The 12094-nt window shown below is 37.7% G+C and overlaps 1 protein-coding gene across 22 annotated transcripts in view; it reads left to right on the top strand.

Annotated features, from left to right (window-relative positions):
- DLGAP2 (DLG associated protein 2) overlaps positions 1-12094 on the top strand; it is a 464923-nt gene that overhangs the window by 373062 nt on the left and 79767 nt on the right. For all 22 annotated transcript variants that reach the window (XM_057431701.1, XM_057431703.1, XM_057431706.1 and 19 more), the window contains one exon: positions 6212-7281. In XM_057431701.1, the coding sequence (XP_057287684.1) occupies positions 6212-7281 (1070 nt within the window). The remainder of the gene's footprint in view (positions 1-6211; positions 7282-12094) is intronic.

Here is a 12094-nt window from a genome sequence, read left to right on the forward strand (position 1 = left end):
ATATAATTTACATGTCCATTTTTATCTAACGTGGGAGTTATAAAACCATCTTACCCTTAGTCATTATTCATCATGTGGTAACACTGAATTATCTTGGGCTGTCAAATCATTTTCCATGCTTTAGCATTAGACATGTGGCTCAGATTACCTAAATTTATGTAATTATGATGTATCTTTCTGCCTCAGAACAGCTTTCATTGTAGTCAGGAGAGATAAACATGTATATGAAGGGTGCTATTCATCTGACATTTTTTAGGTATGTACTTCATGCCAGTTTCTCACACTCTGAAAAACTGCATTCAGACAGCATATTTGTAACAATCTTGGGCCCATATTATTCTTGAAACCATATCTATATGTTGAAGAGTTCCATTTACATAGTATGGAACTATGATGGCAACACTTTAACTGTATGGATTGATCACATCCTGTAGCTCTGTTTAATCTACTAGTATAAACACAGCCGCAGGTGCCTACCACAAGGACTGCTCAGGATCCTGAATAGAGAAGTATTTCATTTTCTAGCTTAAGTGTCAGAATAAGACCGGAATCGACATGCAGCTCATGGGTAGCATTTGACAACCTTGGGCATTTTAGAGTTTGGCTTTAGGTCCTCCTGCCTACTTCTCTCCTTTGGCTGTGCAGGAAGACTGGGTGTATAAAGTACCCTTGTTGCAATAGTCCTGAGAGAGCAAGTATTACCTGTTTTGAGGGGAATATTTCCTCTCAATGTTCAGTATTTCAAGTAAGCAGCCTGAGATGTTAGAGAGGAGTTCACAGATAGGTGAATGTACTGCATGCAGTGCAAATGCATCAACTCAGTGTAACAGAAAATACAAGTCATCTTCTAAAGCTGGAGGTTAAAGTCAGGTGGTCACCCAATTCATAATTTTATGTAAATTTTATACAAGGGTGCTGTGCTATATAAATAGGTTGGAAATCTCAGGAGACCAGAACAACAGCTTAAGGCATTTCCAGAATTTCTTCCTTGCACTTGGCACATTAGTCGCTCCTCTTAATCCCTGGAAGTATTCTTTTTCAAGGTTAGACTAAAACAGAGAAAAATACTACAGCAAGTTAATGAGGAAACATTAGTGAATCTAATGCTACTTACCACAGTCCTTGTGCAGACAATTAATTTTAATACTTAAAACGTACTTGCTTGATTGATATACTTGTTTTTACATTATTTAATATCTGTATTGGTTATAGGTTATACTGTGTATTTTTTTTATAGTGTGTTTCAACACTAGTTGAACTGTATGAAACAGAACAAGGCAGCAGTCCTGTTTTCTATACCACATCTTTTTGAAAGCTGGATTAGGTATCTCTTTTCAGCAATGCATTTTACTGGTTGCACTAGTAGAAAAGAGCTATTTCTTTTCCAATGAAAAGAAACATCCACAGATGTTTCAGATAGGTAAGCAGTTTACCAATGGGCTTATAAGGTTAAAGCAATTTAAGTTAATATTTCAGTAGAAAAAGAAGTGCCTTGCAATAAATAAATAAATAAATGAACAGATAAAAGCAAAAATCAGGCACCATTTAGTAGTTCCAGGAATTATTATTATGCTCTGAAAGCTTGTTTTCAATACATAACACACAATAAGACTTGTACAAAAAGATTGGTGGAGATATGCACTCCTTTTGAATGTCAGAGAGGTTTCAAGTGGTTTTACAGATTTTCTTTAGCAGTGTGGTGGGTTGACCCTGGCTGGATGCCATGTGCCCACCAAAGCGCACCTTCCCTTCTTCCTGAGCTCAGCTTTACTCCTGAGCACTTTACCTTCTTCCCACCAGTGGTCCAGGAGGACGGGGAATGGGAGCTGTGGTCAGTTCATCACACGTTGTCTCTGACATTCCTTCCTCCTCACACTCTTCCCCTGTTTCAGCATGAGGTCCCTCCCATGGGAGACAGTCCTCCAGAAACTAAGAAAAAATGTGACCAGTCCCTTAAGACACAGGCAAATGGACATTTGCTTGGAGTAAGAGAGCAAATCTAGCATCAGAAAGTCCAGAAGGAAAAACAGGGGAAAAAAGCAGGAAAGGACATGGCATAACAGGAAAAGAGTTTAAATAGATAGGAAGGGATCCCATCTGTCAAGATTAAAGGTTGACATATCTGTACAGTAGGTTCTGAAAAGAAGAGGTTTAAGGGATTATCAGGATTTTGGAATTACTGGATTCTCTCTGACATAACAACCTACATCTTGGTCTAGGTCCCCCCCCCCCCCCCAGTCTTCATGTATTATCTGGCTATCCACTGTACTATCTCATTATCCAAGTCAATGGAAAGATTTTATTTTTCTCTGATGAAATTTAAAAAAGCCATTCCTGTGCTCACATACATATTTGGGTTACATTTATTTGTTCTTCTGCCTCCCTCCAGTTCTTTGGTTCTGATGGTGGCACTTTCTTTAAGGGGCTAGACACTGATATTCTCAATTACTTTATTTTTTAGTGATCACTCTAAGAAAACTTAGGAGCTGCTGGGCAAAACAAAAAAACAAACAAACAAACAAAAAAAAAACAAAAACAAAAAAACAACAAAAAGCAATAAACAAACCCACAAAAAACACCACTCCCAAAAAGCTTACACTTTCTTCTAGATATCATTAAAGGCTGTTTATGACTATGATAGTCCTGGGATAACGGTCGGACTTGATGATCTTAAAGGTCTTTTCCAATTTATTTGACTCTATGATTTTATGATCTTCAAGCCATAGACTAAAATTCCAGTCCAATCTGCCATTATTGCTTTAATCTGGTATTATTATACCAAAATCCTAAATTTATTCTTAAAGGGTTGAGAAAAAAACATTACTGTTGTAGCTCTATGAATTTTTATGAATCATCTGAGCTGCAGTCATTGACCATAGACACACTTTTACCTCCTTGCAAATGCTAGAAAAGCATGCTAGCTTAATTGAATTTTAAGCTAGCTCATTTTTCTTTGTGTTTCTGGCAGGCTAAGAGCTAGCACATGATCAATTACACTGGTCTGGTACCGTACCGTAATTCATTCAGCCAAAGCTCAACTGTTTCTTTGAGCCCTGATACAGGCCTCCTGAAGAAAGTTAACTAAACAGTACAAAGCACAGGTGCCTTGATAAACTTATATATTATAATGCAAAGTTTTGAAGATTTTCAGAGGGTTTGTAAGAAGAAGTGGTGGGCATAGGACTAGCCCGAGACATAGAATAGGTTTGATGTCCCAAGCAGAGCCCAAACCTAATGAGAGTGATGAATTTAGATGATGCATGTGTAAGCAATTTGGGACTTTATCTACTATCACTTACTCTCTATGGCAGATTTAAGAGGGGGAAACTACTTTTGGAAAATGACCTCTTCTTAATTCAGTTTTTATTTTGATTATGTTTATTAAATGCCTATAGCAGTTTCTAGATAATGTGTTTTAAACAAAAAAAAAAAAAATATCAGATATTCCACAAGGCACATAAAATGCTATAAGTCTGTGAAAGCAATGTTCAGAAAACTATTTTTCTGTAGTTGCACTGAGCTAGCATCACAGGGAGTCATGAGGGATGGAAAAGCTGTTGTTAGATTATCCATTGCAGTCCAATCAAATCATGATGTCTCATATTCCTAGGGATGTAACAGAATGAAAATGTTTAAAGCCTTCTGGGCTGTGTTTGATGCTGCGTGAAGCCTACAGAAGGGACTAGCAGTTGCATGCAAAGGAGCTCATTTAAATGAGTTTCTTATTCCTGTGTGACTCTTTCTTTTGTTCTGGATGTCTGCCATGCTGCCATGCTCTTATTTTTTTTTTTTTTTAATGCATTGGCAGGATGCAGTATGAGAGTTCCTTCATTCATAGGTATGCAAGATAGTGATGAAAAGCCCTGGGGTTGACTCTCATCATGCTGTCAGTTTAACGAAAGAGCCTCCTTCCACCTCCCTCTGGCTCATTCCACTGTGAAAATGAAAATCAGCAAATCCACAAGCACTTTGGAAAATGTTGCCTGTATTCAGTTTCCTTTTCTGTAAAAGGAGAATAGTGCCTTCCACATCTCCTGGGATTGTAAGAACTGATTCAGTAGTCTCAGTCAGATGCTTTGGGTACCCTTTATGGGAAGCACAGACAAAGTTCAACATATGGACCATTATTAGTCCCCTGATAATGTTTGGTAATATGCTGAGTTAAGTACCATTAATTACAGTGCTACTTATGTGGCTGAATCCCAATGCACTGTTATAATTTACTACCTTATCTATATACAGCTATACTTTTAATTGGATAATCAAAATTACGTTATTTCAAAAAAGCAGTTTATTTCCTTTTTGTAACTACATTTATGCAGGTTATTATAGTCCAAGTAGTACAATAGGCTGAGTAATCAATACTTACAAGTTTTTATTTTAATGTGAAAGTAGCCAAGAATTAAGTTAAAGAATGCGGGGTATAAAAAAAAAAAACACAAAACAAACAGAAGCAAAAAAGGAGATATGTACACACACATCAGTTTCACACCATGATAAAAACTGGAGGTGGGATCTGGACCTTTAAATCCATTTTTGACTTTTGTGTGGCAGAATTGTGCCTAGGATAAAGAATACTTTATTTCTTAATTTAATACTACATTCATTTTAAAGCATTATGTGGAGTTCTGTTGAAATTAGGATGCAATAAAATTATCTAAGCATCTTCCACCATAGGAAATTTAAAGCATTTAGGTTATAAGATTGCTGATGCTAAAGACTTGCGAGAAATGCAAGTCAACTTGCATTCTGTACTGAAGGTATCATGACATAAAACTTATTATTTGAATAAAAATAAAGAAATATGGGTATTGATTTGTTTAATGACCAACTCTATTGAGTTTTTACCAGCAGTAGGAATATGATTTAGGAGAGTTTTGTCATATGTTTAGAAAACCCTCAGAGTGCTGTTGGCTACTGTGTTATCCCGACAGGCTGGTCTCCAGTGTCCAGTTACGTTGTTATATATAACAAGCACATATGTTCTGGCTTCAATTCTAGTTGAAGCCTTCAACTTCCTTGTATTGAGCACCTGTGCAGGATTATTTAGATTCTTTAGGGCAAATTTGCGGAAAAACTCTACTAAGTGGGTTTTATAACCACGCATCTGTCTGATCCTCTAAAAGATTGTCTTGCATCCTATTTCTTTGTCTGCTTCTGAAATGTTGCTTAAATAAGCCGAAATTGAAGAAAGAAAGTGAATATGAAAATCAAATTGAAGCATTTCTGGGTTTTTTAATTCTCTGTTTGTAGCATTTGACAGCTGCAAGGAATTGTATGAGAGAGAAAAAAATCAAAGGCTTGAGTATCAAAATCTTTGCTTACAAACTACTATTACTTAGTAATCATGCTTGTTTAATAACCCCAGCTTGGAGCACATGATCCATAGGAACAAATAACTGAGCATATAAAAACCTGTAGCTTGTACCCAAAGGTGGGGGCTTTATATCATGAATAATATAGAGTATTTAAACAAATATTTTGTAGTTTGGACATAAGGAAGAAAAAACTGCCTAATAAGGACCTTAAACATATGGTATTATTGCTACTAGACTAAGAATAAATGATGTTCAATACTTCTGGACTAAGGATAAATGATGTTCAAATAATATGAAATGCTTATTCATGTTTAGTGATATAAAAATAAAACTTCATTTCAGAATGTTCATATTCTTTTTCTCTTTGCTGTTTATTATTTATGCTTATGAACAGTGAACTTGGGATCCTAAAGCTGAGATTCATTTAAGAAAATTAAGTTCAGTTTGTGTTACGAAAATGGCTCCATGGAGAAAGGTTTAACTTAGGTTAAGATGCCCAACTTAGAAACCACAGAAATAGAAACTAGACCCATGTAACATAAATGACTAACCACAAAGCTTGACATATGAATTCCAAATATCAAGTAATAAACAGAATACTTGAGTGTATCCGTTAAATCTATTTGAGTACATTTTCATAATGAATAGCTTCATAAAATGTAGCACTCCTAGCAGACAATTTTGCAAACAGGAAGGAGGCTGCATTCACCCCATAATTTGCTTGTAGTGAGCAATTTTAACCAGTTTTACAATGGTGAATAAAATTCCATGAATGGTCAAACTTTCCATCAAGAACATAGAGAAAAAGTGATTAGTTTTGCAATATTCTTGGATTTTGCGAGTTAATCTTTTAATCAGACATATAACATAGGTTTTATGTGTTCTCCTGACAGACCAGCAGTACTCATGGTCACCTTCTCAGCACTTCAATGAAGAAAGATACTCTCCTGCTTCGAGGAATATGAAAGGATTATCTGGTAGTCGCAACCAACCACAGTTATGTTCAGCTCATACCTGTGGCTTAGCATCCCCTGAAGATTGTGAACACACCCACGACCATATTCACCATGGGCAGGAGCCAAGGCAATCCTATCTTCTCAGCCCCACGGAGAGCTGCCCGATGGACCACCATCGTTGCTCGCCACGCAGCTCCATTCATTCTGAATGCATGATGATGCCCATGGTAATGGGCGATCACATGTCAAGTAGCACTTTTCCCAGAATGCACTACAGCTCACATTACGACTCCAGAGACGACTGCGCCATGTCTCACGGTAACCCTAAGATTAACCGTATTCCTGCAAACCTTTTGGACCAATTTGAGAAACAGCTTCCTCTTCACCGGGATGGGTTTCACACTTTACAGTACCAGAGGACCTCAACAGCTGCGGAACAACGCAGTGAGAGCCCGGGAAGAATACGCCATCTTGTTCATTCAGTCCAGAAACTTTTTACTAAATCTCATTCTCTGGAAGGATCATCCAAGGGCAACGTTAACGGAACAAAGGGAGACAGTCGAGGGGATGACCATCATCACGGGCACCATTCCAAGCACAGCAAAAGGAGTAAAAGTAAGGAGCGAAAACCAGAAAGCAAGCATAAATCTGGAATGAGCAGCTGGTGGAGCTCTGATGATAATTTGGACAGCGATAGCACTTACCGTACCCCTAGTGTGGTAAATAGGCACCATGCAGATCATATATCCCATTGCTATCCTGAGGCACTCCAGGGGCATTTCGGGGATCTCTCATTGAAGACTTCCAAAAGTAACAATGATGTGAAGTGTTCAGCTTGTGAAGGGCTAGCTATGACCCCTGATGGTAAATATATGAAAAGGAGTTCTTGGTCCACGCTTACAGTAAGTCAGGCTAAAGAAGCATATCGCAAATCATCACTGAACTTAGATAAGCCTCTGGTTCATCAGGAAATCAAACCTTCCTTGAGGCCATGCCATTACCTTCAGGTAAGAGGAAGATTTTCTTAAGATTTGTAATGAAAAAGGATCACAGTTTATGCCATAGTTATCAAAAACAACACAAGGATAATCTGTATGTCTCTATGGCTCACCTAGTGCAGATATTCCATGAAAGTGAGAAAACTAACTTTTGTCTTTGTTTATAGAGACAGATTAAAAACTGTAAAACTGCTGTGATATAAATTAAAGTCAGTGGATGTGTTTTCATCTTTGGAGCTCACACTGAACATCTTGATAAAATCCATATGTCAGAGTAAAAAGGGGCAGTTCTCCCAGCAGTCTGCAGGCTAGAAAAAGTGTTTTGAATGCATCTGTGTATGAGCAATCTTAAAAACAGGCTGTGTGGAATCCTGGTTTTGTGTTCTTTTATGCCTTTTGTCCATGTGTTTGTTAAATTACAGGAGAATGGGTTTGCTGGTTTATTCAGTTGCTTTATTGTGAGGATGGCTACTCACAAACTTCCTTTTAGTGACTGGGTCACCCAAGATCATATTGAACTGAGCCTGTTTGAGACCATACTATAAGCTATCCTTGTTAAAAGTTACATGGGTACTTTAGGGAGATAAATATTTCAGGCCTGGCACTCAGACTATTTGTGGTGATGTTCAGCACACTTGTTTTCTCTAGCAGCAACCAAGATGCTCCCTCTTTTTCCTACATTTAAACTTATACCTGCTGCTTGCTGCCATTTGCTACTCTAAAGTCATACTAATTATGATGCTGCATCATGATCTGATTCATTAAGTGATATGGGTATAAAAATAGAGCTTCCAAAATACTTTTTATAGACATTTACATTGTTAATATGGCTTAGGTACAGCACAGTGCCATGACAAGTGATGTTAGCATGTCAGAGTGTACAGAGAACTGCAGTGGGAGCAGAGCAGAAAGGAGTGAATAGCTGGGATGATAACATCTTCAGTAAGCTTTGCTGCTGGAAAAAAAAAATGATACACAAATTTTCACTTAGGTATTTTTACCAAGTACAGCCTACAAAGCCCACATTGTTCTGAGTACCTCCTCTTTTATTTCTTTTTAAGGAACTTGTCATTATTCATCGCTTAACTGATTCTCACATTAACATTGGAAGCCTCCACTTCAGATTTATGCATTTCAAGATTTTTCAGTTCCGGTAGGATCTGCAGAAACCAGCACAGACTAGCGACAACTGTTGTACTTATTGTGTAGGGTTCTCTCTCCTCTGAGCTATAGGGGTCCAATAGTAATGAGACACACTTGAAGAGACAGATCTTTTCAAGTACATATGCAGATATCCAGGATCAGTCTCCCCTTCTGAAACATAGAAAGTTCCTTATTACAGAGAAAGGAAAATGAGATTGCAACCCTCATAGCATTACCATGCAAATTTATTCCGATTTTGTCTGGCAGCTGTGATATTTTCTCATATCCAAGTACAGTTATCATGTATCTAAACCAATCTGTTCTTTCCTGGAAATTTTTAATCTAACTCAACAAGACGAAACTGGAAGTGCATCCTATGCAGAGACTTACACGTGCATCTGTGTTCTAAAACCACATGTACAGCTCCAACACTGCAGAGAAGGCTAGCTTTTTGCTTACCATGGCATACTCCTACACAGGCAGCTCTGGTTCCTCTACATCTTTGCCAAATTTTGTGCTTTCCTTCTCATCATGTTTCACTGTTTCTTCTTCCTCCTTCTTTAGATCTCATTTTATTTTGCAGAACCACTGGTTTTCACTTTTTATGGATCACCTTCTTCCTCCCAACTTGTATCAGCATCCTCAAGTGAATGTGAAACACTGAATTCACAAACTAACCTGCTTATTGCTAAGCTTTAGATCAAGCTCAGTGGCAAGCCTAGGGAGCATTCATTGTTTTAACAATGTTAATAATGTTCATCCACTGGTAGGTTCATCCATCTTAAAATCTAGGCGAAGTGAACTTAAATTTTTGCTGAGACTTTATGATCTTTGGTTTTAAGCCCTTTTACAGCTAAGATAGTTGCCATTCCCTATTCACAGGGATCCTATAATGGAAATTTTTTAAGACTTGAGTAAGCAGTTACTGCCATAAAGAATCTATAGCCATGTTCAAACCAATAATACCAGGAATTCTATAACATGAATAGTCTCATTACAAAATAATAAAATAAAATATATGTTCTGCAAAATCTGAATATACCATTCAGACCATAGATATCTTTCAGACTGAGTAGATGGCTTATTCACTAGCCTAAGGTCAGCAAACAAAGGGACCCTGCTCTGTCAATGTCATAACTAAATGCTTAGTTTGGAAACTTCTGCTTTGAGGGATGCTGTGCTGTCACACTGTAGTCATTAAGACCAGAGATATAAATTTCATTATTAGCTCTGCCATGAACTTTCTCTCTGACCCAGGAAATGTAATCTGTTAATCACTGCACACTTCAATTACTCTATTTGCAAAACTGAGGAAGGATATTTAACTTTTCTTATGGCAATGTAAGAAGCATCAACTAGGAAAGGTAGAGAAACATGTCAGGATCCCTAACCAGGACAGTTTACTGCCTTGCTCCAGAATATCTGGCAATGAAAATTCAAGGGATTATGAAGTTGATTATGCAGCAGCAGAATTCCCTGAGGTGCACAAGTGAACAGATGAGTGTAAAACCCCAGGACCTTCACAGGATCTCTGTGTTTATGGCATTATAACACATGATATTAAAACACATGTGATGTCAGCTATATATATTTAAATTGCCTTTAAAGCAAAGCTATGAAATTATAGTCCTTATAGATGAACACCTAAACATGCATCATAATAATGAAAATTCTTTTTCTATTTTTACATATTAATGTTATAAATTTGTAATATATATATGGCTTTTATTCTGTTACCTAATTATATAGAACCATAGAACGGTTTGGGTTGGAAAGAATTTTAAGATCATCTAGTTCCAACCCCACTGCCATGGGCAAGGGACACCACACACTAGACCATGTCACCCATATGAGGATTCACTGTACCCAACCTACTTTTCTGTCTACTGGTATCCTTCTTGATATTTTTTCTTTTAATGCTTGTGTAAAATATTGATACTTCTGTTTTCCACAGAAGAGTTTTGATAGACAAAGTCCCAAATGGGAGGACCATGGCAGTGTCTTAGGCCCGTGCTTCAGACCATGTTGTCTGTATTGTTTTTCTGGGCTTTCATTTTGCCTTCTAGAGTAATTACTGAGCTCCTTCTTCCTTAAAACTGAAACTCTGAAGAGTGAACAAAGGAAATTTCTTTCTAAGACGGAAGCTTTTACCAAATGCAGAGATACCTGAAAACAGGAGATGTCAAAAGAGGTTTTGAACATATCTGCAAATTATATGCTTGTCATGTCCTAGAGTTGAATGCAGATGTTTGTTTAACCTGGTAAATCTCCAAGTTCAGTCTCTTTGAGCTCCTCTTTTACAGTTTTACATTCTCTGCTCCTCCACAGATGGTCCTTGCAGCTGGGGGATCTCTTGGACAAGTAGTATGCTGTTGGAAGTAAGAGGTGATTCAGCCAGAGTGCCTTGCATGGGTGTTCACATAGCCTTGGACAGTTTAATAGAAATAAAGCTGCATAAAATAGTGATTATTTTTCTCATCTAAAGTTTGGATCAGATTTGCATTACTCCTGTCGCAGTGGAGGTGGTGGAAGCATGCAAAAAGAAAGGACAGAAGAGTGGGAAGCTTGTTTGGGCTCCAGCTCATTGTTAAGTCAATTTAGCTGTAATGTGAACCAGATGGTCAACTAGCACCACAAGAACAGACAGCAGCCACTTGTAATTGTACACTAATAACATTTATCAGTTCTCGTGAATGATTAACAACAGGTTTTATGCATTAGCCTTTAATTTCTGTTTTGAATGCAGATAAATTGAGCTACAAATGCATTTCTAGGCACCAAACTCTTCTGTCATCTCACTCAGCAGGCAGAATAGCCCAAGTAGATCACACATGCAGTAAAGCACGCTTTCATATAGTTTTAGCCATAGCAGCTGCTACTGTTTTATGTGTCATTGTAATTTTAATATAAAATATGTTAAGAAAAAGATAAATGAGTTGTGATATCTCTTCTGTCTTCATCAGCTGTTTTGGCTAATTAATTTCAACACATATAAAGTGCACTGACTTTGATTAATTTCACTCTGAGTACCAGTGAGGAGCAAAAATTTTTCAATATAAAAAATGGATATGAACTAGATAGCTGTGCTAAAATGATGAATGCAAAAGTGTCGCTTCCAGTTTCCAGAACTGAAATACTTGTTAAAGAAAAGTAATTCCTACAATAAAACCAAAAGACTGGCAAGAGCATAGCACTCACCATCACTGAAGTTCTGGAGCACAGTGTTATGTGTCACTGATTAATATTCCTTCCTCAGCCATTCAGCAGCCTGTGAAGCAGCAATCAAGCAAGGTAAACATACCACAAGGTACAGTGAATGAATCAGCACTAAAATAACATGTTGTTCTAAAAATGGCTTCAGCCCACTCCTGTCTTCCTAGTGCAAGTACTAGCGTCATCCTTTACAGCAGTGGAACTGCTAAGCATGTGGGTAATAATGTCAGCTGTGTACTCTGCAAGATGAAAGAAAAGCACAAGAGTTGGTCTCTTAAAAAAAGAAAAAAAGCAGTAGTTTCAACAAGGTTCTTTGCTGGTTTAACTTATGCCCACATGGAGAAGAGCTTTGAGGACAAACTGACGGATGGATAGGCATTAAGCCCTCAGTTACATTTTTCCAGGAACTCTGCTGGGGACAGGATGGATTCCCACAGATCCCATTGCCCATCCATGGGGTGGATTT

Source organism: Pezoporus wallicus, unplaced genomic scaffold (assembly GCF_028554395.1).
Source record: "Pezoporus wallicus isolate ANWC-B61680 ecotype Strahan unplaced genomic scaffold, APGP_CSIRO_Pwel_v1 contig_161, whole genome shotgun sequence".
Classification (NCBI taxonomy): domain Eukaryota; kingdom Metazoa; phylum Chordata; class Aves; order Psittaciformes; family Psittacidae; genus Pezoporus; species Pezoporus wallicus.